Below are 27,712 nucleotides of genomic sequence, written 5' to 3' on the forward strand. Positions count from 1 at the left end.
CGTGGCCGTTTATATCGCCTTGTATAAACGTTAGCCATTTTTGTAACCCTGGTCCCAAATAAATCTGGAATGATCTTATTACGTATTCATAATGAACACACCGTACGGTTATAAACCCTTTGATGGGATTGTGGTGGAGTAGAAATATAGACTGCTTTCGTTGCCAAGGTGACCATTGTTGATTATATGGAAGTTCAGAACACGCGTCAAACATCGTCATTTAATATCTTGAAAGCAATCTAACAATTACAAAGTCAGCGTCAATTTATGTATGTAATAACAATTTCGAGATTATTCATTTGAAAATATGGATTTCGACTGAAAGAGAATCGAATGTTATGAATTCTCAAATAAAACAAATTGTGACATACTAATAAACAAAGTAGGAATATGAGGAATATCTTACATGGCTTATAAGTTTGAGGGCGCACTATATTCTTTTTAGCACACACGTAGCCGGAGAGACGTAGACCAACATTCAAACATATCAAAAATATCACGATATCATAGCTTCAAGCAAAGTCAACCTTTGCATGAAGACAAATTTTTCTTTAGGATTTAATGACATTCCACTTTGTTTCAAAGAAAACTAAATAACCAATGGATTTATTGCCGAATAGTTGGACTACTATATTAGTGGAATTCATTGACTATGGCGCCCGGATTGAAAAGGAAGTCCAGGTCTGAGCAGACGACGATTGCTTCTCGTCTTGTAATGTTTGTTTTGATTATTCTCTTGTCAGCTACATGGATTCAGAAATCGCGTGCTTCCGGTAAGACACATTTTCCTCTGTCGTATGTACAGCATGTGGGTGATCATAGTCTGTCGTAGTTAATTCATTTCCTCATGTGAATATTACTCCCTCATCTTCAACCTACAAATTACAGTTTATAAATAATAGTTTAGGAAAAGATACTGAAATACATACAGTGTGCCCTCTAATGATGCTAGCCAAGTGTTGTTGTTCTGGGTCAAAATGATAAAAACTGGCATTTCTTGTGAGTCGCCACATAGTAAGAGATAGGAGAATATCAAATTTTGGTGCGTCGCTAGAAATTGTGTGCGTTGTGGTTATCAAGTTGGCCTAGACTCGAGGGCACACTGAATACATACAAATACATTCAACAATGTCCGGTGTTTGTTATTATCATGTAAATCTACATCTATTTCAGAGATCTACCAGCTCAGAGTTGGGTCTCAAAGATTACTGAATGGGAAACTTAACAACAAACTTATTTTAGGTGAAAGTCAATTGGTAAGTGCCAGAAATAGAATAAGTTTTACGTGATTATCGCAATCAACAAATATATGATGAATGAAAGTCTTCATGCATCAAAAGATGAGATGGAAATTATGATCCGTGGGGTATTAAAGTCTCCCAAACTGACTCATTACTAGCGATTTACAGTCACAATCATGCAATCAGTTACCCTTATTCTGATACTGTGAAGGTATAATTTACAAAACAATAAAAACATTTCCCAAGTTACTTACCCTATGATTAGTGGAGATGAAAAGTCGACTCATGTTAGAGATTTTTTGTGTGAATCGGGTGGTACATACGATACCCATATAATTTTCTATAGGAGTATCCCCACCCGGGGGGGGGGGGGGGGGTCAGTCTGCTAACTGTCTTGTTGAGAGGAAATTTCTAGTTGTTTTCTTAATATATTAATTTCACAGCATATTATGACAATTGAACAAGGTCTGCAATATTTTAGAACACATAATTTTAGAAACATGAGTTGATAGCATACCTCTGTACCAACTTAAATTCAAAACCAAATACAGAATGTTTACTTAATTTCAGGTGGTTCTTTGTGATTTGGTAGATTTGAATCTTGACAGTACAGAGAGATCACATACATTGTACCAGCAGTTCTCTCTACTAGGACATAGACCCAGTATGACCATTAGTAACAACACATGGAGAGAAACTTTTCAACTACAGGTAGGTTAATCTTGTTGACCCAGGGAACCCTAGCCTGGTATTGTGGTAACAATGGAAGGAAATCTGATGTATTTGTATAAGTTTTAAAGTTATAATTTCCATATTATCCTAGGAAATCCTCCCCAGTGATGAACATGGGGGGAGGGGGGGGGGGCTGTCACATCTTGGACAATTTGTTCACCACACTGTCATGTGGTGGTGAACAGTAATGATCAGTGTGTCCTGAGAAAAGCAACAGTCACGTTGCCGAAACACGGACATGAAAAAATGTGTTTGTGTATCAACAAACAGTATTCTAATTATCCTAATGATTGTTTTATTTTTCTGAAGGACAATGCCCCAATGAAAGAATGGAAGGTGTTAATAATGAGAAAGGACATCAATCCTACAGAAGGTAACTCCAAAATTATTTCAATCCTGGACAGAATTACATTTCAAGGAACATCTAAGCCATGATTGTCATGAGGAAGGACATACCAAATTTCCAATACAAATGAATCATTCAGAAACATGCAAATACTAGTAAACTACTAGTAAAGTTTATCATTTACCAGTGAAAACTCTTAATTTCAAATAGTGATGATACCAGTTTTGATGAGAATGTCGTATGGCCATAGACCAAATATGCAATATATATTGAAGAAACAATCTGTACGCTGCAAATATGTGAGTTTGGTTTAAATGTGGTGGCTGAGATAGCAAAACTAACTGTTTAGTCATACTATTCATGATACAAATGTACTTTTTATTTATTTTTCTTACATTATTCAGTATCAGTTGGACAGTGGAAAGTAAAAATTGAACTTTTTAGAGACACAGGATTATATCAGACTAGTGCATCCCTGTTGGATATAGGTACAGGTAAGAGAAGAAATTGCCATTTTTTTATTATGTACTTGGTTTTCTTTCTTGTTGTACATCACATGTACTTCTGTGTCCACTATTTTGTTTGGCAAGGAAATGTTACACCATTCTGTACAAACTATATAATATTCTCACCAAATTTGATAAAACTTGACTAACATAAGAGAGGATGGTGATTTAACAATCTAATATTTCTCTTTGTTTAGCTCAAACATGTTTGCAATATTAAGGCCTTTCTATGCAGTACATTTACAACTGTTAGGTACAAACATTGTGTGTCAAACATCTTTTTAAACTAAAATAAAGACAATATGTTGGAATAAGAAGCAACAGGTCTAATACATTTAGTTGTAGTTCTCATAATGGATGCTGAACTTGAAATATACTAAATTATTATTACAATCACATCTCTGTCTGTTCTCAAGATTAACTTAATGGACAACAGTTTCTGAAAGTCCCTCAAGTTTATATGATTGATTTTGTGGTGTAATCACAAAGTAATATTTTTTGTTCAGAACCTATTTTTAGATGGTCCCTTGGTGAGCCGGTTCAGAATATTACCAGTAGTCAACTCATATCAAATGTATCAGGTGTTATCATAACACAGAGTAGCTGTTCACCTGACATTACCATTGCATTTATCATAACAACATCAAACAATCATGGTAAGACCAACTGTAACCTGTTCAGAGGTTTGAGTGTACCACTTGATCCATCATAATACAGGAAAAATGATATTAATTGCCTTGGCGTTTCACTTGTGATATGATATTGTTTACACACACTCAGACACCTTCAAATGCAAAAGAAACAATTATGTAGCTGTCATGCACAGTGGGGATGTAGAAGTAGTCAAGTTACCATGTTGATTATTAGTTGCAAAGCAAACAATTGAAGACAAAATAAAGGTTGACTTTATTCTCATACATAGATGTATGTGTAGTGTGCGGACCTGAAGTCATAGCGTAGGCCAAGAAAATCAAATTATCATTTCTATGATGCCTAGGAAGTAATGAGAATTGAAGATGGCATCTAATGTATTAATGTTGTGATTTGATGTAGGTGCTTTTGTTGGAGTAAGCTATTGTACATTTCAACCCGAATATACTCAGTGGTATGACATGTTTCCAAGCCTTTGCCAACTCAATCCGTCAGGTAAGCTATTGTCTGTAATATTAGAAATAAACTTTCATTGATGAATGTTTAAATCTGAACCGTTAGCCATACATGTTTATTTTGATTTCAGTTTGTCACTAGTCGATATCCGTTTTTAGAGTGAGAGGAAAAAGACACACACACACACACACACACACACAGGTATACCGTATAGGAGATGAAAAGAAGCAAATTTAGTTTAGAAAGCAAAAAAAAAAACTAAAATGTGATATATGTGGATAGCACAGATAATGAATGTCAGTACAAAACTATCAACTTCCTAAGACCACTATTTTGTTTCATGGTCAAGTATTATTTAAACATTTATTTGGGAAGATGTACAGTACTTTTCAATGGATACTAAAAACATTTGTCAATATTTGTCCATGAGTAAACTAGATTTCATAAAGTTCATTCAAAAAGTAGAACTTTTTACTTAATATTTGAACCCAATTTCTGCACAATGGTTTGTTTCTTGATGCCTCTCAAGAGTGTGTAACTGTATGAAGATCCTCTGTTTTTCCTTCAGAATGTACTGGTGTACAGTTCATTGATGCCCAACTGACAATGAATCATCTCTTCCTTCTAACCAGTAATGGTATCTATGTCAGTGATGCACTGACAATGTACAACACATCTATGCAGGTAAATTTAACAAATTATCATTCTAATTTACTGGTATATTATGCTCAATTTAGAGACATTTAAATCTTGCCATTGTCACATTGCTATGTGATATTGCCATTTGAAATGTTACAAACAGTGAAAAATTTGCTGTATGATCCAGAAATATTTAAAACCTTAAATGACTATAAATAAGTGTACATAAATTGTCAGATATGATATCATTTTGTCTTTGAAAAAGTGTACATGTGTAGCAAACAAAAATCATATGATTCTGTATGTTGAGGGCACTCACCCACATGGGTTGGAAACCCAATGCATCCTAAATGGACACAATAGGTTGATAACCTTTGATGTACATGTGTTATGTTGATGTGTGGTACACAGTTTTGGAAGCCGAATAAAGACAATATAAACCAAATTGACTTGTGTTATACATGTAATGAAAATACCTTTCAAAGGTGCTGCCATTCACAAAAATAGAACTGACTGGTGTAAATGCCGACAGCAATCACCACTTCAAGGTGTGGTATGTAAGACAATGTCACATGGAGTTTGGACATGATAGACTTCACAGGGGTAAGAAAACTTACTTATCCTTTTACAACAGTGTGTAGCCTTTCTGTAAATAATTGTAAGACTTACAGTTTCACTTAGACTATATACCAATATAAAAGTTACAGTGTGTTAATGAACAAAAACAAATTTGTGAATTTGCATATGAGCAACTCCGAAAATACTGATATGATGAGAACCAATAGGAATTGAAGTCTGCGGCCTAAGATATTTTCCAGTCACTGTTAACTTCTTATGATTTAGTTTAAGACTGGTATGTTTTGGTGATCACACTTTTAACTCCACAGAAGACTCCTCAGTTGTCTGTGCTTTTATCTATACAATCTATCTATACAATTTTCTGTGTTTCTCTTACAGATGAATACATGAGTCTAGTTGTCTCCACTCCAGAGTCAGATAGTCAGGTATTCGAAATGTTTATCTAATCAGTCTTTGTGTCTAGTACATTTGCAATCTACACACTCGCACACATAATGACAAACTATGTGAAAATGTGAGAACTGACAAGAAAATTTACTGAAATTGAGACAAAGGGTGTTGATCATGTTCAAAAATAATTTGTAAATAGATTTTGAAATTGAATTGTACAGTACATATATTCATAATCCACTGTTACTAATACTGTCTGAATCTGATAAGATTTAATCGAATGAGATCAAATAAAAATAAAATCGATGTACCACCAACATATTATTGCCATGCTTGTTGCTAATAACAGTTTTACTGTCTGATTACAATGGGAGTGTAATTAGTAACAAGAGACTTGTGTATACAAAGCACCTGGCTGTTGTGACAGAGAAGAGACATTCCACAAGTACTACAACGACTATGAGTAATTATAAATTCACATAGATTAAGGTTTTACACAGAATTGTGGTTTCATAAGACTAAGTGAATACATTCTCAGTACAGCTTGTTGTAATGACCTGTATCTAAACATAAACAAGACACTGTTGTCAATTATACTCCCATTATGTACAGACACCAAAGTTGTTAACTATATTATAAAATAACAACTGTGACAATTGAAATGTTGCAGGTAGGTTGATTTACATAGTAAATGATTGAATTGTATGTCTTCCTGCTCACTAAATATGATAATGTAATGGGCTGTATGTCTTTTATTCAACGTTATTTTTTGTACAGATCCAAAATGAATAAGTTCCTGAGGTTTTACAATATCCATTTTCAGTCCTGACATTACCATATGATTGTTTAACACAGTGGTGGAAATTTAAAATAGCTATTTTGTATGTTGATATATCTTACCTTATAGGCATTTGTTAGCATTGCACCACACAGAGTTTGGTTTTCTGTAACCATGCTGATAGAGGGTAGAATCATTGCAACGTTATATGACAACAAGAAAAACAATATGATAGTATTGAAGACCAATCAGGTAGGATTCATAGAATTGAGAACTAACGCATAACATCTGAAATGATTAGCCAAAATTTAGAAAGCAGCATGTGGGAAAGTTTGTTATTTAATGTCTTAAGTTTTCATCATTCAGAGCATCACCATAACATATATCTAGAGTTCATGCAATTTTATGATATTTTAGAGAGTCTCCTCACTTGACTATGCTGCAATGCAATTTCTGTTCTACTAAAGCCTGTCTCTCAAAGTACTTGACTGATGTAATACTGCAAGATAGTAATACTTAGTGCATCTAGTTATACAATACCTACCTTATAACTATAGCAATTTCATAAGAAATATGCTGTCACCAGTATAGTATGATCATGTTAATTACTTGTACAGGTTTTCATCATTTTCATTTTGATTTTGGCATAACACAGAAAATCTTCCCTGTGACAGTGTTTTGTGAGATATGAAAACAGACAATCAGACAGTTTCAAGTGAATTTATTACAAATTTTTTTTTTTTGTCTTTTATAGCTTAACAACGTTGCAAGAGTAGTAGTCTATAATTCAGGTTCATTAGTTGGAACGAAAACTAGAGCAAATAAATTTAGAACTGAGAACCAATGCTTCCCAGAATGGGTATTCCCTGAGACTTTCCATGCATTAGGAATTCTTCAACATCCACATTACTATGCCCTTTATGTGTATGGATCACAGGTGAGAGCATGGACCATAACTATTCAAATATGAGAGATTTCAATAGAAGTAACTAACTATCTTAAATGGAAACCTAACAATTTTCATATTCCCCCGTTTTCTCCATCAAAATTAGGATAATGCTTTTGTTTTCATATTTCTGTTGAATTCATAATATGTAGTGGTGATGGTGGGGGGGGGTGGGGGTGGGGGGTATGATAGACTTGTGTGATAAACTGTTGTTATTATTTATATGTTTATGTCTGAAATGTAAGACTTTTCAAATGTGATTTGTCAAAGTATTGGTATTGGTAAGACTAAAAATAGTTACCTAGCTAGCTGATGGTGGCCCACTGAAAAAATTACTTTTGCAAATTGCATCACTTCTTATTATGTTTGTAGTAACAAAACATACAAACATGTGATTGTATTGCCAAATTTAAGGTGTTCGTCAAGCAATGTTGTGGTTTGTACAAATAATGCTATGTTTGTTTACAGGTTTGGGTATCAATTGATGGTGGTAATATGTTCAGTAGTTTGCTAGACTTGGCAGGGCAAGAATCCATCGTCGCGTGGACAACACCTCAATATCAAGAAACTGTATTGTTTACTACAAATATGGGAAGAGTTTACTATGGAAAAGCAGGTATTTGTAACATAATAGGATGTCAAGCAAGACTCCATGATTTGAACTTGATAGACAAATGTTTTTTTACTTTCATTAGACTAAACCATTTCATCAAATTGTAGTAAAGATGAAGGACTGCATTTACATTTACTATCAATTGACTCACAATTCAGATTGAGAAATGGCAGAGAGAGTTAGGAAATCAACATGTAGGTATTACAGGATTTTTAATACTGTAACATTACTTTGAAATTTAAAAGAGCAACTTTAAAGATATTTCAATTGCTCCATACTTTGTTTTGAAGGTAACTAATACATTCTTATCAGTGCATTACACAACAGCCTCAATGCACTTTACAGAACTAAAAAAGAATAAGCATTATGAAGAGTTAAACAGTTAAAATGTCCAACATTAATATGCATTAATGGAGTTCCTTCTGTATTTTCTAGCAATTCTTGCATTATTAAGTACTGGTGTGGTATATTGAATCAAGTTATGCAACTCTTAATCATTACAGATTATCACAAGATTATTAAATAGTAAATCATTAGAGAATATTACAGTAACTACATTTGTCGTTAATACTTTTTTATAATATTATAGTTTAACTCACACGTGGTAAGCACTAAATATGTTTATTTATTACCATAATACTTTATGTTTTAGGAGTCCAAAGACTGACATTACTATCGACATCAAAACTCAATGATGTCCCAGGCATAATAGTAGACCATCTGGGTAGCATCTATCAGATAGAGTGGAATTCAGAACAAAGACAGTCACAAGTGGAACAATTAAATGTTCAATCATCAATACAGGTAAGTACTGACAAGTAATGCAATGACAAACCATCTGGGCAGCATTTATCACACAGTGGAGTTCAGAACAAGAACATTCACAAGTGGAACACAGTGTTCAATCATCAATACAGGTAAGTATTTAAATACTGACAAGTAATGTTATGACAAACCATCTGGGCAGCATCTATTAGACAGTGGCGTTCAGAACAAGAACAGTAGCTAGCTAGTTACAAGTGGAGCAATTAGATGTTAAGTCCTTAATACAGGTGAATTTACCTACACCCAGGTGTAATGATACACCTGGGTAGCATCCATCAGACAGTGGAGTTCAGAACAAAAACAGTAACTAGCTAGTTACAAGTGGAACAATTAGATGTTCAGTACAGGTGAATTTACCTACACCCAGGTGTAATGATACACCTGGGTAGCATCCATCAGACAGTGGAGTTCAGAACAAAAACAGTAACTAGCTAGTTACAAGTGGAACAATTAGATGTTCAGTACAGATTAATTTACCTACACTCAGGTGTAATGACAGATCATCTGTAAGGACACATCATCTGTGCAGCATCTGTACGATTGTGTAAGTCAGAACATGAAAAGTTACAAGTGAAATAGGGAAGTTTTTAAATTTGACATTCAGGATGGATCAGTCAACCACCTGGGTAGTTCAACCATGTGTGGTATTTTATATATTTTTATATATACCCTGTTATCATTCCTATGATAAAAATATCTAGAGATTCATCTAAACCCCCTAGGAACATCAAGCAATGTATGATCATATGCTGGCAGTTCAACCATTCACAGCTACAGAGGTCTTCCTCTTGGAATATACAGGAGATGATGTTGGCAATACTACAGGAATATTTACAAAATCAAATATCTGGCAAACTGTAATTTTTAGGTAAGTCATACAAGGGTAACACAAAGTTTTGAGACTAAGTTTATTGACCAAACACTCCCTACCATCTTGACCATATATTCCTGGTTTTAAAAGAACAAGATAAAGGCTATTGTGTTAGTTGTATGTATTCACAATATATTTTACATTAAAATAGTTAATGAGGTGTAATCTGATGAATTTTTCATAAATGTCCTTTTATAATCTTTCTATCCAAATCAAAAAGAAGGGGAGCACTTTAGGTATTGATTTGAATTTGTTCAATAGTTGGTGTTGATAGGATATTGCAGTTTGAGTTCTGCAAATTAGTTTTCTTGAAAGATTTACATGACTTTATCACAAACCACAAAGTAGGATTTGCTGTTTTTTTACGAGTAAAAGATTTACAACGAGGCATGTGAGTGCCACGTTGTATAATCCTACTAACACCACGACTACTTTTGTCGTGATGATGTGATGATATTTATTATGTATCTGTATCCCCATCTCTTATTTTTCACATATACGCCTTGCATTTACACCCAAACCAGGTCAGGGGCTAAATGGTATTCTAGGAGATACATATTCTAAATTTAATGTGTATCTTTTCTCTTTGTCAGTCCGGTTGGTAAGGTTTTAATACTCTCTGTTGAAGTTCTCCCTGCAACAGCTGTTTTCAGGACTTCAGTGAAGGCATATGTGATAGAGCAGTTGCAACATGAGCAGGTTCATCAGACAATTGGTTTGTACCATTAGCTATTATTTAGGCAAAGTGTGGCTTGCATGGGATATGTGTTGTTCACTACTTATATGCAAGGCTTGTTAAGTATACTCATATCCATAGCAACATATTATGTTAAAAGCATCTATACTTTTTGGGTAGTCAGTTACAGTTGCTGCTTATGTAGTAGTTTCTAATTTTGCCCAAAAATACATGGAAAAATTGTTTATGAAATGAAAGAAAACATGTCTCAAATGAAAAACTCAATAACACACCTTTGAACAAATAATAATTCAATTATAATTATAATATGTAAACATTTCAAGCAAACTATTTTTTCATAATAAATCAGTTATGATGGTATATATTGTAATCACCATATTGAATACAGAATTGTTAATAATTTTTTGTATTTTTTTCTTGACAGGGATAACACCACTTTTCAATGATACAGTGATGGTAGTGATACTGTATGAAACAAGTAAGTTTTGTATATGATACTTTTCTTACCAGATTGAATTCTCAAAGATTTTTTGTATAGTTCCAAACTCAGAGCATGAAATATTTTGGCTAAATCACTCAGCCTTCTTCAGTTGTTATTGTGTATGATTCATTGACATAGATTTGTCATTTAACCACAGGAAGGTGATGTATACTACTGGTATTTCCACCCCCCTCCCTGCTCACTGTCTGACATTGTTGGTTGTTTATACAACTTTGTTGTGGTTCAGTTGTCAAACTTATATAAAAGTTGAGAAGACTTGAAGCGAAGAAAACATCATAAACTAGCCAATGATATCTAAGTGATAGGTGTTACAAAAGTAGAACATTGAAAAAACCCCAACAATACTAAATGTATGATTTCAATTTTCAAGGAACTAATTCAAACGAATTTTATCTAATCAAAATTGTGTTTCTAGTTGTGTGTATTGATTTGTACAAAAGTTGTCTTCTCACAAAACTCCATCATTATTTACAGATTTTGTATGGTCATTGGAAGACATTGGTAAAACATTGGTTGTGCCCAGACAGCCAGGCATCTTGCTGACTTCAATCATCAATGATACAAGCATAATAGGAGAGAGCATTGTCCAGATGGCATCACAGTCATCTCTCCAAGCAAAGCAGTGGTACTTGTATGACCCAGGTACTAACTGGTCAATTAGTGAAGATGACTGCCAACATATTTTGATACCTGATGACACAGTGTCTAAGTATCCCATCAGATATCTAGATATTGGGGATAATTTTACCTTTGCTGTGTCAGCTGCCCGGATGGGTAAAGGTAAGCATAAGTACAGGATATAGGACACATTTAAGTACCATTCATGTAATTCATTAGGATTAATTGGAATATGTTGAGTCAGATGTGACAAATGGCAGGTCCACATGACACAACAGTCACCCAATGTGGACACTATCAAATCTATTTGGCTTTATTTATATATTTTGTATGAATTTAAGTCACTGTTTGACTCAGTGAAAATGTATCTAGTCGAAATCATGTTATCAACATGATTGGTTGATTGGTATGTATTCTTTAACCTTATCCAGTTCTTAGATTATTTTCTGATATTTTTTGAAATGAATGATTAATAGTAGTATCTGATACTTTTCTTCATATTTGGTGTAGTTCTTCCAGATTCCAGACCATTAATGTATGCTACAGTCAGCAGTCCACGTCTTATCAGAGTTATGTCCAAAGTTACGGTCAATAGGTATGGATATGAGACTCTTACATTGACTGCTATACATCAAGTCTATGGCATGGTAAGTTATTTGTGTGTTGTTAACAAGTTATTATTTTATGATATCAAAGAAAATCAAGTGCAAGGACATCGTTCTTACATATTCTAAGAATTGACAATTGTCTTAAAAGTGAGCAGTTTGAGATTTTGGTCTGATTTTCTGTAAAAAAAATAGTTTGTCTTTTGTGCAAAATATGACAAAATATAATTTTATTTAAAGTGGAAAGATGATGATAATTGATTCCTCTTCAATAATGTTATTTATTACAGGGAACTGCTACAATTACAGTACATTTATGGCAGTCCTCATTGAAATGTTCCAAATCTTCATTCTCTGTTACTGTTTATTGCTCATGCCCACCACAGAAGAGTTTAAGATTTGTATATCCTTATGTCATTACATTTGAAGATTACCTTCATGGTTCCCCAAAGGATAGAAGGGACAAACCATTGCTGTACAATTTAGAGGTAGGAATAACTATACTTGGTTCTAGGGTATCTCAAACTTGTACACCTGATCACTAAATATTTACAAATCAATTTATGCTTGTGAATATATCAGTGAATAAAGTGAAACTATAAACTTCTTTGCAATGTTATTGATAAAAGGATTAGTAAATTTGATGACAACAAATAAACTAATATGTTTAAGAATCAACTAGACAAGTACTTAGATAATTAAACCATGAAATATGACTTGCATGAACTATATTGAAAACAACATGGAACTGGCAAATCTACATCAGTTGAGGACAATGAAGAGCTGAACTTACGAGGCACAGTATAGCGCCTGCATTCAGTATTAACATAATGTAACATAGGGTAAGGTAAGGTAATAAAACATAAAACTTCCCTTTGCATGATATGATGACTCGGTGCAATGTTAGACTACACTATCACATTTGTAATTATGGCAACACTACCCAGTGATACAGAAAGCTGGAAACTACACATTGCTGGCTATGTACATCTTGAAATGTGTGACAAAAGTTGTATGTTCTCTTGTTGTCTTTTTATCAGGTGAATTATAGAGCACCATCTAAGCATGGGGTTGCCATACCAATCAGTGAACATGTGTACAATGTAGACCCAAGTAAACCTATTCCGAATAATATGTTCAGGATATCCCAGGTAACGTAGACATGTTATTCACTAGACTAAATCTTTTCATACTCCAACTTGAGAAACTCAGGACTTATACTTTATGCCAGGGTGAAATGTTTCTAAAGAGAGTGGTTACATATGACAGGTATACCAAACCCTCTATGGTTGAAATAGACATTTAATTTCAAAGCATAGCAGGGAGTTTTAAATGGCAAAACAAATTATGTTTTTGTGATTCTTTTGATGTTGTAGCAAAGCTGGAAATTTAAACAGTGTGCTGGAAAGGAGGCAAGGGAAGACTGCAATTGTACAGACATCATGAAAGTTTCCAACTTAGCCAAGTATTCCGATTGTAAAGAGAGAGTGAGTACATCCTTTCAATAGATTATTTATGTAAATGAATTCATTAATATGCAAACTTAATGACTTTTGAAAGTTCCATCTTAGTCAAGTATTCTGATTGAGAAAGAGAGCAAGTGTGTGTATATATATATATATCTATTGGTAGATGAGCACTTCACTACCATTGCCTCAGAAGACAAGCGCTTCACTACCATTTGCTTGGTGAGCACTTCACTACCATTGGCTTGGTGAGTGCTTCACTACCATTGCCTTGGTAGATAAGTACTTCACTGCCATTTGATTGGTGAGTGCTTCACTACCATTGGCTTGGTGAGTGCTTCACTACCATTGCCTTGGTAGATAAGTGCTTCACTGCCATTTGATTGGTGAGTGCTTCACTACCATTGGCTTGGTGAGTGCTTCACTACCATTGCCTTGGTAGATAAGTACTTCACTACCATTGCCTTGGTAGATAAGTGCTTGACTACCATTCATAGATGACTGATTCATTACTATTGGTAGATGAGTGCCAATTTGACTGTGAATTCATGCTTGTGATATCACTTGATCTCGTTTCCCCAGAAATATTGAGGTGTTGTACTTATCCACGGCCACCTGTCTATCAGGTGCAACAATGTACTGTTAGATTGTATCATGTCCTATTTTATATTAGGTATATAGAGTATGGCATTCATCTTCCAAGTTACCCTTGAAGTTTTACATCCACGATGGAGACACACAAACTCTGTTAACATCGCCATACGTGCTGACAGTCACAGAAGTCAATGGTCGACAAAACTTCTTCATTTCAAGTGAGTATGGATCAGGGATAGGCTTTATTTCTTTAGTTCCATCTGTATATACTTGTAAACATCTCCTGGAAAATCAACACTAAATGAATATGTGTTCTTTGAAATAATGTATACATCAAAAAGGAATGCATGTTTTAGCAATGAAAGTTGTTCAAATGGATTCATAAAAATCACTGACACCATGGCTTTTGACACGGTGAACAGTACCTGTTCAAAAGAACTTGCAGTCTAATGAAATGAAAATAGCTTTAAAAAGCACTAGTGTAGACTAGTCTAGTCCACTGTTTTTGTACTTTGAACATAGAAAAAACTATGTGAACTTTCAATTTGGTATATTATCAATTTATTGTGATATTTTGTACAGATACTACTACAAAGAGTTTTGATGCTTTACTGGAAGATGAAAGATTTGAACACCGATCTCAGTATCTTCATCCAACCAAAAGTACCATAGTTGTGCAAGTAAGTTAAAACTTCCATCTATGTCTTTCATTTCTGATCATTGATGATTGTGATTGATTACAATACAACATTTATGTAGTCTAGAGGCTATCCATATGGCTTTGAATCTCTTCTCACTACTTGTGAACAGCATCTAGCTCAGTGAGGTCCTGAGATGAAATTTTAAATTCAAACAAAGCCACCCACAGTCATTAAACTTAATGTCGTTGTTAATCATGCAATTCTGTTAGTTTCTATTGGGGTAGTTACACAATGTCAAAATATGGTATATATATCATACCAGGACACTATTTAAATATACATTCTTTACATTCTTCTAACAGTTACTCATTTTCATTAACAACTTTTGGTTCCTGATTTCTTATTGAGCTACATGTAGATGGGGTGACGACAGATCTTGAGATTTGAAGCCACAGATAGCCTCTAGGCTAACATTACTGTAACAAACATTGTGAGGATTTTATATATGCAACTGGTAGCACTAGATGCAATTTGTCACATTAAGATTGACATAGCAACCATTGTTCCAATTGTTCCCAAGTGAAAACTTTTTTCAACAGTTATGTGATCATAATGAAATCACTGTTACAGTAATGTTATAATTTCTATTTCTCCTTGACATACATAACAAAAAATAAGGTCTCAGATGACAAAGCTCTAGTCTCAGAAAAGAGGAACGTGACATAGGTCAGACAGTATAGAGGCCTAAATAAGATGCCTTAGAATTAAGTACCAACAGTTTGGGTGTAGTAAAAAGTTGGTTGCCCAGTGTCTTGATGCGAGGTAACTAGCATAGAATCAAAATTGTGTAATCACATCGTACTTGAAAGGTATGAAAACCATGAAAATCATAATATGCAAGTACCGTAATGCTTTTGTGATACTTTTCACAGGGTTCTGGTTTGTATCATTTCAAGGCGGAAGTCATTCCAGGTTATTCATACTGTCCACTTGAAGATGAATTTCAGGCAAGTATATTCTCATGAAAGTCTAACTGGTTCAAAGTAACGCTTCTATATTTTTGCCTGTCGTACGCTTATATTGATTATTGCTATCAACTGAGCACCTCAGTAACTTATTAAACTTTGAAATCTTGTAAAGAAGCCCAACTGTACATGTACCTTGGGTATGTGTGAAACCTTGCAGGAGCTAATTACCTCAGTCTGTGCACAGGATTAGCAGTTGGGAGGTCATGGGTTCGAATCCCACTGGAAACAGGGGATTTTCTGTGACAAACCCAAACCCAGGATGAGTGTTTACAGACTTGATGGTAGGCTGTATCACTCAGCCATGTCTCACTCACAAGACAAATGCGAATTTGGGGGGACTCTTTGAGTAATGACTTGAAAAGTCGGGGATGATTACTCACACAGAGCCTGCAGGTGCTATGTTTGCCGGGCCTTGGTGACTCTGGGATAGCCTGTGGACTGTCTTGGAAAGCCTTGACAGTTCAATACCAACGCGATATGGAGCATGCAACATATAGCCCTGTCACGTAGTCCCAAACCTAAATGAAACTCTATAGAATTGCATGTGATTGTGTGTATATGTCTGCATAAAAAGAAAATCACTGAGAGCAATTCCCAGCACATAATTTATTTTAAAACTCACAAATTTTACTTATTTTCTTGGCAGGTGTTCATAGATGATGCCATCCTTCCCTATCCACTACAGATGATCATCATAGTGTCCATCAGTATTGTCATTGGAGGTCTGCTATTTGCTATTTATCTCTGGTATTTACATAATCATCACACACATCGAATAAAAAAAATTGGGTCCAGATGTCAACAACTCCACTGATGTGAATATTTCCTTTTGAAATAAAAATTAAGAAACTTCCCAGAAAGTAATTTAGATTTTTATACATGATGGGAAATCCATATTACATTGTATTGACTTTTTGTTGAAATGGTAGAACATCTTTCCAAGAGAGTGGTAGTGTTAATCTAGCATGAGATAATGATTTTTACCGTGAAATACAAAATTATTAATCTTTTTATTGTAGATATAGCATTTTTGTTGTATTGAATTGTGATATTTTTCCTCAAAATGATTGTAATAAAAGGAATTATAAGTGACATCCTTTCTTGAACACAAAGAATGTCACTTTTTTATGTCAGACTGGATTGTTTGATATGACCATTAGTATTCTTCATACTTCGTCTGGTAATTTTACAATTTGATCTGAAAATGTTATATTATACATTTATTGCCTGGCTATGAAGACACTTGCAGAAATCTAGTACCCCGAGGGCTGTTATGCTGTACATATTTCCTTAAGACTGAAATCCAAGGGAAATGGTTGCTACATAACAGCATGTGGGGTAATATGACTTCTACTAGTGCCCGAATAAGGCCAGGCAATAAGTGTTTTATAACACATCACATTCTCTCACACATATTCTTTCCATAGTCAAAGCATATCACCAGTAGGACTCTTGTGTCAATAGTGCCCTAGGGAAAATAAAATATGAATAGTACCCTGTACTATGCAAATTGAGGTCACTACTCCATATCACATGACACAATCTAAGCCAATCACTGAAGGCTATATGAAAACACTGTTAGAAATACTAGTAGTGATGACTAACTCACTACTAAATGGCATTATCAAATCAAAAACTTTATTGGCATCAAATTCCAAGGTGTGGTTTTTCAAAGTACACTTCAACTTGACATGGAATGTAATTTATGAATGGTCTGAGTTATTACAGAGTTGAATACATATTACAAAGAACTAAGACAAGTCATGGTTCTGACAGTAAATATTTTATCACAGTACCTTTCTGAACTTTATTGTACTTGTACATAAACCAGGGTTATATTTGGCAAATAATGTACGAAGATCACTGTTAAAGGGACGCCTCTCTAGAAATGTATGTACTTTCATAAACCTTGGTTTTTAGGTAGTCAATTCATAATTTTACATCACATCAGCATCACCTTCACCATTGCCTCAGGGACATAACAGACATACATATGTATTAGATGCACACTAAATATTCATGATTATCTAAAGGTAATAAACATTTAGAGTCATGAATATTCTGTGTGTGTCTAATAAGCATGCATGTCTACTAAGTCCCATGATGCAACAGTGAACCAGTATGAAAACAATAGAGATGGAATAGAGTTTTAATTTGATATTTCTTGGCAATCGCACAAAATATGTGTGATATGAAATCATGAAATGACTCCAGAAACCAAAGTTTATGAAAATACCTTTATTTCTTGGAGTAGCATTCCCCTTTAACCTAATATATTGTTTACATAATTGAAATTGACTAACATATTAAGTCAGTGTGTGGAATGATTTACAAAATGGTTCCTTTAGTGATGAAATTGATGTTAGACTGTTGAATGTCCTTCCAATACAGTTTTAACATGTAAAAGGACTTCAGTATTGAGAACATTTGTCAAACAACTTGTTTGAAATTACAAAGTAAGTAGAAAAAATAAAGTCTGAATTTTTATGTCTTGAATGTAGCAACATGGTAGTAATCACTCCAACATAGCATAACAATGTAAATCTTGGCAACCAAACTAAATTTAACAGTCTACAAAATTGTTATTTGATATGACTTGTTATGTAAATGTTCATTATCATTAAATAGGGATGTAGACAAGGGTTGGTAGTCGGTAAAAAACAACTGACTACTCCACAATCTTTTGTTGGCTACTTTTTCAGGAATTTGTTTATAAATCCTTTATTTCAACCAATATGTTTCCATTGATGGACAGATTCTTGGGTCTCGTTCATCTATCTTACTGCCTACATTTCACATTTGACCAGCTACTTTTAAACTCCGCTACATCCCGTTTAGAGGTCATTTTGAGTGCATATTCTAACTTTACACCACTTCACCTAAAGCAGTGATATATCAATTTCAGTGCTCCATAGAATTTAGCACCTAAACTGTCCAACTGACACAAATCTGTGACTAATACAGGTTTTATTCTAATTTATCATTTTGTCATGATTGGCTTTATGCACCTTATTTCATTTTATTCAGAATTAAAATCACAATTTTATTAATAAAAAATTCTCAATAGTAATTATATAAAATTATTTACAAATATTTACATATTTTTTTTTTTCAAAATTGAATCTAATTTAGTTAATCCATCATTATAAAATACCTGTTTGTTCATTAATGTCACAAATTTTTATAGAAAAGTGTTGAAAATATGATACATTTTTGTCACCATTTAAGATAAGAATATGTGCAGTGTGATATATATATTTGACACTGCAAAGTTACTTAGCATACCATTTAAGAATTCTGAAATTTTGTACACCTGTGGTTGAAAAGAACATTTGCATAGATATCACTGTAGAAAACAAGACAAAGTTTTATCACAAAAAAATACTGTGTGTGTGTGTGTGTGTGTGTGTGTGTGTGTGTGTATGTATGTATGTATGTATGTATGTATGTATGTATGGTGTGTAATATATCTATGTAAATTGATGCATATCTGTGGTCATGTAAAGTGTGGACAATAAGTATGTTGTAAATCAAAGTTTACATTAAATAATGTCATGGTTTAATGTACAGAAAAAAAAAGATATATTTTCATTTTTTCCCCATCCTGTTTACTGGAGTTTAGACTCCTAAGTAAAATCAGAGTTTATTCTCCAGTATATCTACATCATATACAAACGTTTAGAGTCAAGTTGTTACTCTCGTTTTTCTACTTTGGAATTACTTTCACCAGCAAGGTAAATGAAATGCAGAGGTACATTAGATTTCTTCCATGTATTAAAAGCTAAAGCTGAATATGAAATTACATTGTAAACAATTACAAACATTTCTATAAAACATGACATCAACAAAACATCGCATTACACACTTGTTGTCAGTCTTCCCATCGTGATGTTGTTTCATTCGTGTCAGGTATGAAAAGAAAAACAGTCATGTTTACTGCCACTAGAGCATACCATTCATATTTGAGCATACCCAATGAGTTCAAGTACATTGAACACTTCCACCTAACTAATCATTCTGAGCGAGCTTCTTCACATACGGTAAATAGACTTTCCTTGCAGCCTCCTTGTGTCTTGCTAAAATGCTTTCTGATCTACTATGCAGTAAGAAGTTACTGTAATCTCTCCTCTGTTCAATGCCTGCTATCGTCAGAGTAGGTTCCTGTTCAACAGGGACGCGGTTCATAGATGAAGTGAAACCTGCTTTAACCTTGACAACTTTAGGTTTAGGTTTAGGTTCACCAATAGATGCCAGTGCTTGACTTGCTTGTGGTTTGAGTGAATAATTCTGCCAATCATGGGCCTTCATAAGGTAGTAACGATATTCCGAATACACATCACTGAGACTGTAGGAAGATTGAACAGAAAACTATTATGATCAGGCACACCAAATTGAAACTATTTCACCTGCACTGTTCTCACACTATCCACTGTGTTGCCTCATATGGGTCTTAGCAGTCAGTGTGCAACATATAATAAATTTGTATTATTATTCTCAAAACTTTTTTTGATTTAGTGAGTAGCAAAATGTTATGTTCAACATGACTCTGACATCCAAAACAATTCATTAAAACTATCTTTCTGATAGGTATCGTAATGGACTTTTTTCAAACCATACAGATCCAGACAACTCAATGGTTTATGTTCAACTACTGATATTGTATGTGAAGTCAGAAACAGAGTATATAGAATTCAACAATGAGATAGCATTCCTTTCTTGTATGGAAGTAAAAATCACAAGGGGAGGCAATGCTATAAACTATTAATAAACCTACTTTTGTGCCATCTGTATCTTCAATTTCTTCTCATCCTCTCCACCTTCAAGGGTCAGCCATGGTGTAGACATATGAACCTATGTAAGAAATAAATTTATATTGTATATCATGGACTTGCACACCCATATTAGTAAAATTTGTGGATTAATGCTTTGATAGTGACTTTGGGAAAGTTGGTCTGAAATCAACTGGTATAGGCAATGTTAATATTTAGTTGGACCTATACGAATGGAAAACAAGGTGAATGACAAGTTGGTTGGCAGGATGCATAGAGGACAAACTATTATCATTTTTGTCTGAAGGTTGAATATATCACAGATCATGTGGAGGTTCTATGGTTACACTGAGAAAGAAAGTTATAAACCATGATCAAAGTCACTTTTGTTTTACGATGCTGTATGAGATAGTGAGTTCAAGAGAAACTGTGCTGTGTTTTTACTATATTGGTAAAGTTGATCAATCTGTGGTGTGCTATGAGTCAAACAGGATGCATACTCGTGTGTGTGTGTGTGTGTGCGTGTTGTAATGTAGTATGCCACATCTTATTCTGTGCAGTCTTCTGCAATACCATACTGATTCATGCGTCGAACTTGACTTTTTTGAAGTGCAGTGCTACAATTCACAGTAATGCTATGTCATACTGTGTCACACTGCTATAGCATGTGATGTACTATATCATTTTGTGCTGTGCCACATGATTCTGTGATGTGCTGTGTCATACCATACTGTACAGTGTACTGTAGTATGTTGTGTCATGGAAGCTGATAAACTTACCCTATTCCTAGACGGCATGCAAGCTGATAAACTTACCCTATTCCTAGACAGCGCGCGCTGATAAACTTACCCTATTCCTAGACAACATGCAAGCTGATAAGCTTACCCTATTCCTAGACAGCATGCAAGCTGATAAACTTACCCTATTCCTAGACAGCATGCAAGCTGATAAACTTACCCTATTCCTAGACAGCATGCAAGCTGATAAACTTACCCTATTCCTAGACAGCAAAATAGGATTAAGGGAGGGTAATTTGAGTGACTTAGATCCTGGCCTCATAGAACTTGCTGATCTAAGTCTCCTGCTGGTTACTCCTAAATAGTTTACATCAACTTTGTCCAACATGGCTTGTCCTTTCTCTCCTAATACTGAAGCCAGTACATGTAAACTACCATTCAACAGTTTCCTATGAAAGAAAATAAAAGTATGACATCAAAAAATCTGTTACATGGCCTCAAAAACGGTAAGTATGATTTTGACTTTGAATATTAAGATGAGTGTTTTTATCTATGATTTGGGAATCCCATTATCAGAAGTGGAAACACTTACCTAGATTTCCATAGTATATTACTAAGTAATTGTACTGTAATACTGATGGGAACCTCTGACACTAATAGAGGGGGGAAATCTGGTAAAGTTTGCAAAGATTTCAATACAGTGTACCATAATTTTGGTGTAATCCTCAGTAAAAGATGGAAACTTTGGTAAAACAGGCATAGATTTCCCCCTACCTTGTACTGTTAGTATGACAGGGAACCTCAGTAAAATGCCTGGGAAACTCAGATAGATTTTACATAGAATTCACACAAAAAAATTGATCAAGAATATAAATGTTTATGACTAGCATTCCATACCTATTTAAGCTTGTATTGGTAAACAGCAGTAAAACTCCAACTTGTTGGAAACCGATGGATGTCAAAAGATCTCTACATGTATGGTGACCCCACAATGACCTGACCCCTATGTCAGTGACCTTTAGCTGAATCTCCCAGGAGTGTTTGGTGATACTGACCTATATAACGAGAAAAACACATCAACTTTTATGTAGACTACTATATTAGATAAGATAAGATAAGATAACACTTTATTTTAGCCGTTTAGAAAATTTTACATTTCTAATTTGGTATTTAAACAAAATAAAGTTAATAATGATCTATGAAATATAAATATTAAAATATACAGTAGTTCTAGTGTGTGTCTATTGACTACATGTATCATCCAGGTATATGTAGAGAGCGGTTATAATATCCTTATGTTTTGATTGTAGTATATATCTAAATTGCTCTCCTCTATCTAAGTTTATAAAGTTTGAGTTGAGGGTAGTGAATTAATACTAAACATTTTTTCTCTTTGTTTTGTATATAATTTACAATGAATTAGATGATGTCTTTCATCTTCTATTTCTTTACAATGTGTACATAGTCTGTCTTCTACTGGTGTTTTTGGTTTTGTATATCTACCCTTCTCAATGGCAAGTTGATGGCAACTTAATCTAAATTTGGCTATTGTTTTGATGTGTTGTTTATTGTTCATTACTTTAATGTATTCTTCTTGTTCCAGGGAATTTTTGAAGTTGTTGTATGTACATAACTTAGAGTTTTCCCTTTTGTTATTTTCATTCCATTGATTGATATAATATTGTCTAATTGAGTTGTATAGTTCTTGTTTTGTTAAATTGTTGATATTCTTGCTGTTATATAATTGTATATTGTGTTCAAAGGTAGTTAGCCATGAACCTGTGTAATCATTGTTCTCCATGTCATTCATTGCATAATAGGCTAAGTTGTTATTGTCTAATGTCTTGAGGTATTTGTAATAGTTTATTGCTGAGTAGTATATTCTACTAATCAGTGGTTCTCTCCCAAGTTCCATTCTGCATCCTATTTTGCTCACTCTGTTGCTGACATTTAATATTTGGCGACAAAAACGTAGATGGAATTTTTCTGTCTCTGTTTTGTCCCAAGTTGTTTGATTTTGGAGAACACCCCATATTTCGCCAGCATATGTCAGGATAGGTAGCTGTGTTGTATTCATGAGTTGAAATTATGTATGAAATTGTTTATTGTGTTGATTGGATAATAATCATTTATGATTGGAAATCCAAATGTGTCGTCCAGTTAACGTAAAAAAAAACAATGTGAAGCATAGTATTAAGTAACAGTACCCTAATCATGCATCACAGTCTATCAGTGCCTGTATACAACACACCGTCACAGAGATCAGGACTTCTCACAATGTTACATTTCATTAAAACAAAGTTCAGTGTACTTACAATGTCCAATAGTCCTGACAATGCATCCTCAGAGCCAACTAATAGTTTGGACAGAGCACTGCAGCATGGTGAGTTGTTGGTTAAATCTGGAAATAAGAAAACATCGAATTTAGAACTGAAAAATTCCATTTGAAGTTTACACTTACTGTAGCTATTTACAATGTTAAATATCTGTCTTACTCAAGTTACTGCAACAGTGCATATTTATTCTTACATAGTTATACATAGTTATTTTTATTATGTACAGAGTATTCTGACAACAACAGTTTGTTACAAATGGTTGATGGATTACATTTTCTGTGAACTCACCAACTAATGCTTTGAGAGCTTGATGTGCTGGTTGTAGCAGTCCATCATGGTCCCAGTGTGGGAATACTACATATGGTTCAGTATTGTAGGCTCCTTTGGCTTGAAAATGAAAACCCACTAGATTGAGTAATGGTATAGCACCAGGTGCAACCATTGCTGGCTGTGCAAGCTTTCTTGTCAGTAAATCTTTCTGTGGATTTAGCAATAACGTCAGGCTTTCTGTCACCTATGTGAGAAAATAGAAAATTGTAATACATTGCAGTGCAGTGCAGTACCATACACTGTAATACATTAAACTACAATACAGCATTTACAGTGCTTTACAGTCAAAGAAATAAAACTGAATGGAATAGAAATAGGAACAGCATTCTATTATACCATGTTCCATGAATACATCAACAAATACACACAACTTATTTGACCAGTCTAACTTACTAGCTGTAGTAACAATGGTATAGCCTTAGGGTGTTCCACATGATGTTCTAACAATGTTGACAGATTCTGTCGTAGTTTGGGTAGAGTAATTTCTTGTGAGGAGACTTCAGCTGGCTCTGGTGAAATATTGAGAGCATTAACAGGCATAGCTTGAAGGACTTCTTTCTCTGCAGTATCTACCAACTGGTCTAGCATGGCATGTTTTATTTGGTGTACACAGATGTATACATCTTGACCAATCATCAGAAATGGTGCCCAATACATGGGATCAGTAAATCTGAAATTCAGAAAATAACATTTCGCAATCATTTTTGTTGTTAAATTTCATTTCAAATTATATTAAATACAACTTGGTCAAAGCTGCACTACCTTCAAGTGGAACATTTTTTGAAACTGTTTTGTTAGATATAAATTATAATGACTAACTCGTAATATTTTACAGTATTGAATCAGTAATGGGGTAAATGTATTTGTATAGTTGTACACATAATATGGTACAATAAATCTCATCAAATTGATTAAAATCAGCACCAAAATGTGATCACAGTTTGAACCAGTAAATGTTCTACTTGTGGATAAAATCAACTGTTTATTACCATGTATAATGTCTAATCATTGTATGCACTTTTCAGTGAATATATTGTTTGTTGTCTGAGTGAATAATAATGCTTATCAGCTAGTGCACCTTTGATATATTATCGCATCATACAATTTGTATAGCAGATACAACCTTCTTGCACTGACGCAACAATATGTACAGGTATGTCAAGGCTTTCACACTTTAACGTGATTCTGTAGATGTAATCGTGGTGCGCAGAAGATTTAATATACACATATGACAAATGTATCAGAGAGATGTTTTCCTACTATTAACACACACTGATACAACCGTGACATGACCTCACCTTTCATCCTGTGCTAGGTTTTCTTTGGCTTTTGCCATAGCAACAGAGACATAGTTACCATCCTGTAATGTCTTGTAGAAATGATACCAAAACTTCTCCCTTGCAATATCTGGTATAGCCCACAGTATGACTATGACACACTTGCAACCTGAAAAAAAACCCACAACATTTTAACTGCTGTAACATTCAAAATTTAAAGTACTAATACGATACACACTACATGTTTTCTGAGATATCCTACAAGTAATGACAAATAAATAAATAAATAAATTAATACAATCATCAATAACAGAACATAACTCAAGATCTAACGCATAACAAAATGTATCTCCCCCCCCCTTTGCCCCTAACATTTCAGAAGAATACCCCCCTTGCCCCCCTCCATCACTATTTCTCAGTTCTCCACTTATCACCATTGATGTTCAGTATTTTATCTGTTAGTCTCTCCAGACCTGTAAAAGTTATGTCTGTCTGACTACCCCTTTCTGTATCAGTATGTCTGTCTGACTACCCATTTCTGTATCAGTATGTCTGTCTGTCTACCCCTTTCTGTATCAGTATGTCTGTCTGACTACCCCTTTCTGTATCAGTCATTGTTCTGTTGCAAATATCTGAGTGTCCATAATATCTTTATTTTTCATAATCATAATTCTTACCTGCAGCTAGAAGGGCTGATGGCAATGTGAAATCAACATCTCTGTGTATATCACCATAGCAACTACTTAAAATGACCAGGTCAGCCTTCATTTGAATATTCATGATGTCTTTAGCACCAATTTGATAATTATCTTCATCATGACTACCATCTTCATTTGGTTGACTACTAGGACTTGGTCCAACCACCAACACACTGTCCTCCCAGGAACCATACGTAGCTAGGAACAAGTAAATATAAACAATGTCAATATTTTGTCTACAATACAGTACAAAATGGTAAAAATAACTTCATTATTATGAAACTGATTGGTTTCTGTGATTTATAGTGGTTATATCATTGACTCATGAACCACAATGCTGTGTTATGATTATGCTTGTAATCATATTAATTTTAGTACATTTTACCATAGAGGGCACACATACCATGCTCAGCATGCACCCATGATTCTGTCTCCAAGTTTCAAGTCATACATGTAAGTGACTCTTGGACACTACAAATGCATGACAGCTGTTGACTATGTTTACAAAAATAATCTTTTACTTATTTCATCATTTTTTTCAACTGAATTTTATTTAAAAACTAAAAGCAAAGAATAGTTTGCATAAGTAAGACCTAGCTTGTCAAGGAAACTTTTAAAGTCAAGAATACAAGCCATTTGTACTTAATTATGAGAGATAGTGACAGTATGGCAGTATAGCAGTAGTATGGCAGATAGTGACAGTATGGCAGTATAGCAGCAGCAGTTCTGTTCACTAGACTTCTTCACACTCATAGTATCATCACCCTTGGCAACCAATCCACATTGTTAAGTTTATAGCTTTAGATGTTGACTGTAGTAAATAACGTGTCCTGTTGATAATACAGATTCATAGCTATCATGTCCAAGTATGACAGTACTGGTAGAGTGTAGTAGACAAGATAAACTCACCAATGAGCACCAGAGTTGTCTGTGTTAATTTACTTACCAATATGTCCCAGAGTTGTCTGTGTTAATTTACTTACCAATGTGTACCAGAGTTGTCTGTGTTAATTTACTTACCAATGTGTACCAGAGTTGTCTGTGTTAATTTACTTACCAATGTGTACCAGAGTTGTCTGTGTTAATTTACTTACCAATGTGTACCAGAGTTGTCTGTGTTAATTTACTTACCAATGTGTACCAGAGTTGTCTGTGTTAATTTAGTCAGGATGGTATCCTTAGTGGCTTCACAACCAATTAATGCCTTGGTCTCTAAGTACTCAGCAACATTCAGTGCTTCACACTGTGACACCATCAACTCACCAGCTGGACGCCAAATCTGAAGAATACAAATGTAGAATAGATTGGAATATGGTCATTTGTGCCACAAATGATGGAAACTGAGATGGTCAATAATATCATAACTAGGCAAAGCCCATAAGCTTGCACAGGGTAGATTCATTTGTGACCAGCTGCCTCATGATGATATAATTGTAGATAGCACCCTCTGCGTGGAGAATGCACATGGTATGTAGAACACGCATGCGCAGTCATTGTGCCGCAATGCATCCTTGGGTAAAACCACCAAAAAAATATCACATAGTATATAGAACTTGCATGCGTACTAGTCACTGAGCCGCTTTGGGGCCACTGCGCGAGCTACATGTATTAGATATATGTATTGGTACATTTCAAAAGTAGGGTACTTAACAGCAAATGGAATGTTTTTGATGACTTACTCATAATATTGTACACCATGAATAGTATTGAATCACTTATGGGTAAATATATTTGTATAGCTGTACACATTATGGTACAAAATTGATTTTTACAAATGTAGGTCAACATCCCCAAATCAGCACACCAATGCAATTATGATTTCAACCTGTTGCTAGTAGTAC

General features: G+C 34.4%; 2 protein-coding genes across 2 annotated transcripts; one reads left to right on the forward strand and one right to left on the reverse strand.

The window, feature by feature from the left end:
- The first annotated feature begins 652 nt into the window (after positions 1-652).
- Positions 653-18,253, forward strand: LOC144441239 (cation channel sperm-associated auxiliary subunit beta-like). The gene is made up of 27 exons (XM_078130796.1): positions 653-773; positions 1,174-1,256; positions 1,812-1,952; positions 2,283-2,346; positions 2,724-2,813; positions 3,332-3,481; positions 3,879-3,971; positions 4,501-4,616; positions 5,057-5,174; positions 5,529-5,575; positions 6,448-6,570; positions 7,073-7,255; positions 7,733-7,880; positions 8,530-8,681; positions 9,425-9,570; positions 10,167-10,288; positions 10,695-10,748; positions 11,247-11,552; positions 11,901-12,037; positions 12,286-12,483; positions 13,036-13,146; positions 13,372-13,482; positions 14,135-14,273; positions 14,638-14,735; positions 15,629-15,703; positions 16,371-16,471; positions 18,226-18,253. The coding sequence occupies exons 1-27, from the start codon at positions 653-655 to the stop codon at positions 18,251-18,253; spliced, it is 3,255 nt and encodes a 1,084-aa protein (XP_077986922.1).
- Positions 18,254-19,301: 1,048 nt separating this feature from the next.
- LOC144441422 (tetratricopeptide repeat protein 28-like) lies at positions 19,302-27,130 on the reverse strand. The gene is made up of 10 exons (XM_078130994.1): positions 27,003-27,130; positions 25,851-26,069; positions 25,195-25,342; positions 24,290-24,566; positions 23,855-24,080; positions 23,546-23,631; positions 22,128-22,285; positions 21,487-21,679; positions 20,499-20,575; positions 19,302-20,069 (listed from the first exon to the last, which is right to left on the reverse strand). The coding sequence occupies exons 1-10, from the start codon at positions 27,124-27,126 to the stop codon at positions 19,733-19,735; spliced, it is 1,845 nt and encodes a 614-aa protein (XP_077987120.1). The 5' UTR covers positions 27,127-27,130; the 3' UTR covers positions 19,302-19,732.
- Positions 27,131-27,712: the final 582 nt, after the last annotated feature.

This window comes from Glandiceps talaboti, chromosome 10, assembly GCF_964340395.1.
Source record: "Glandiceps talaboti chromosome 10, keGlaTala1.1, whole genome shotgun sequence".
Classification (NCBI taxonomy): Eukaryota; Metazoa; Hemichordata; class Enteropneusta; family Spengelidae; genus Glandiceps; species Glandiceps talaboti.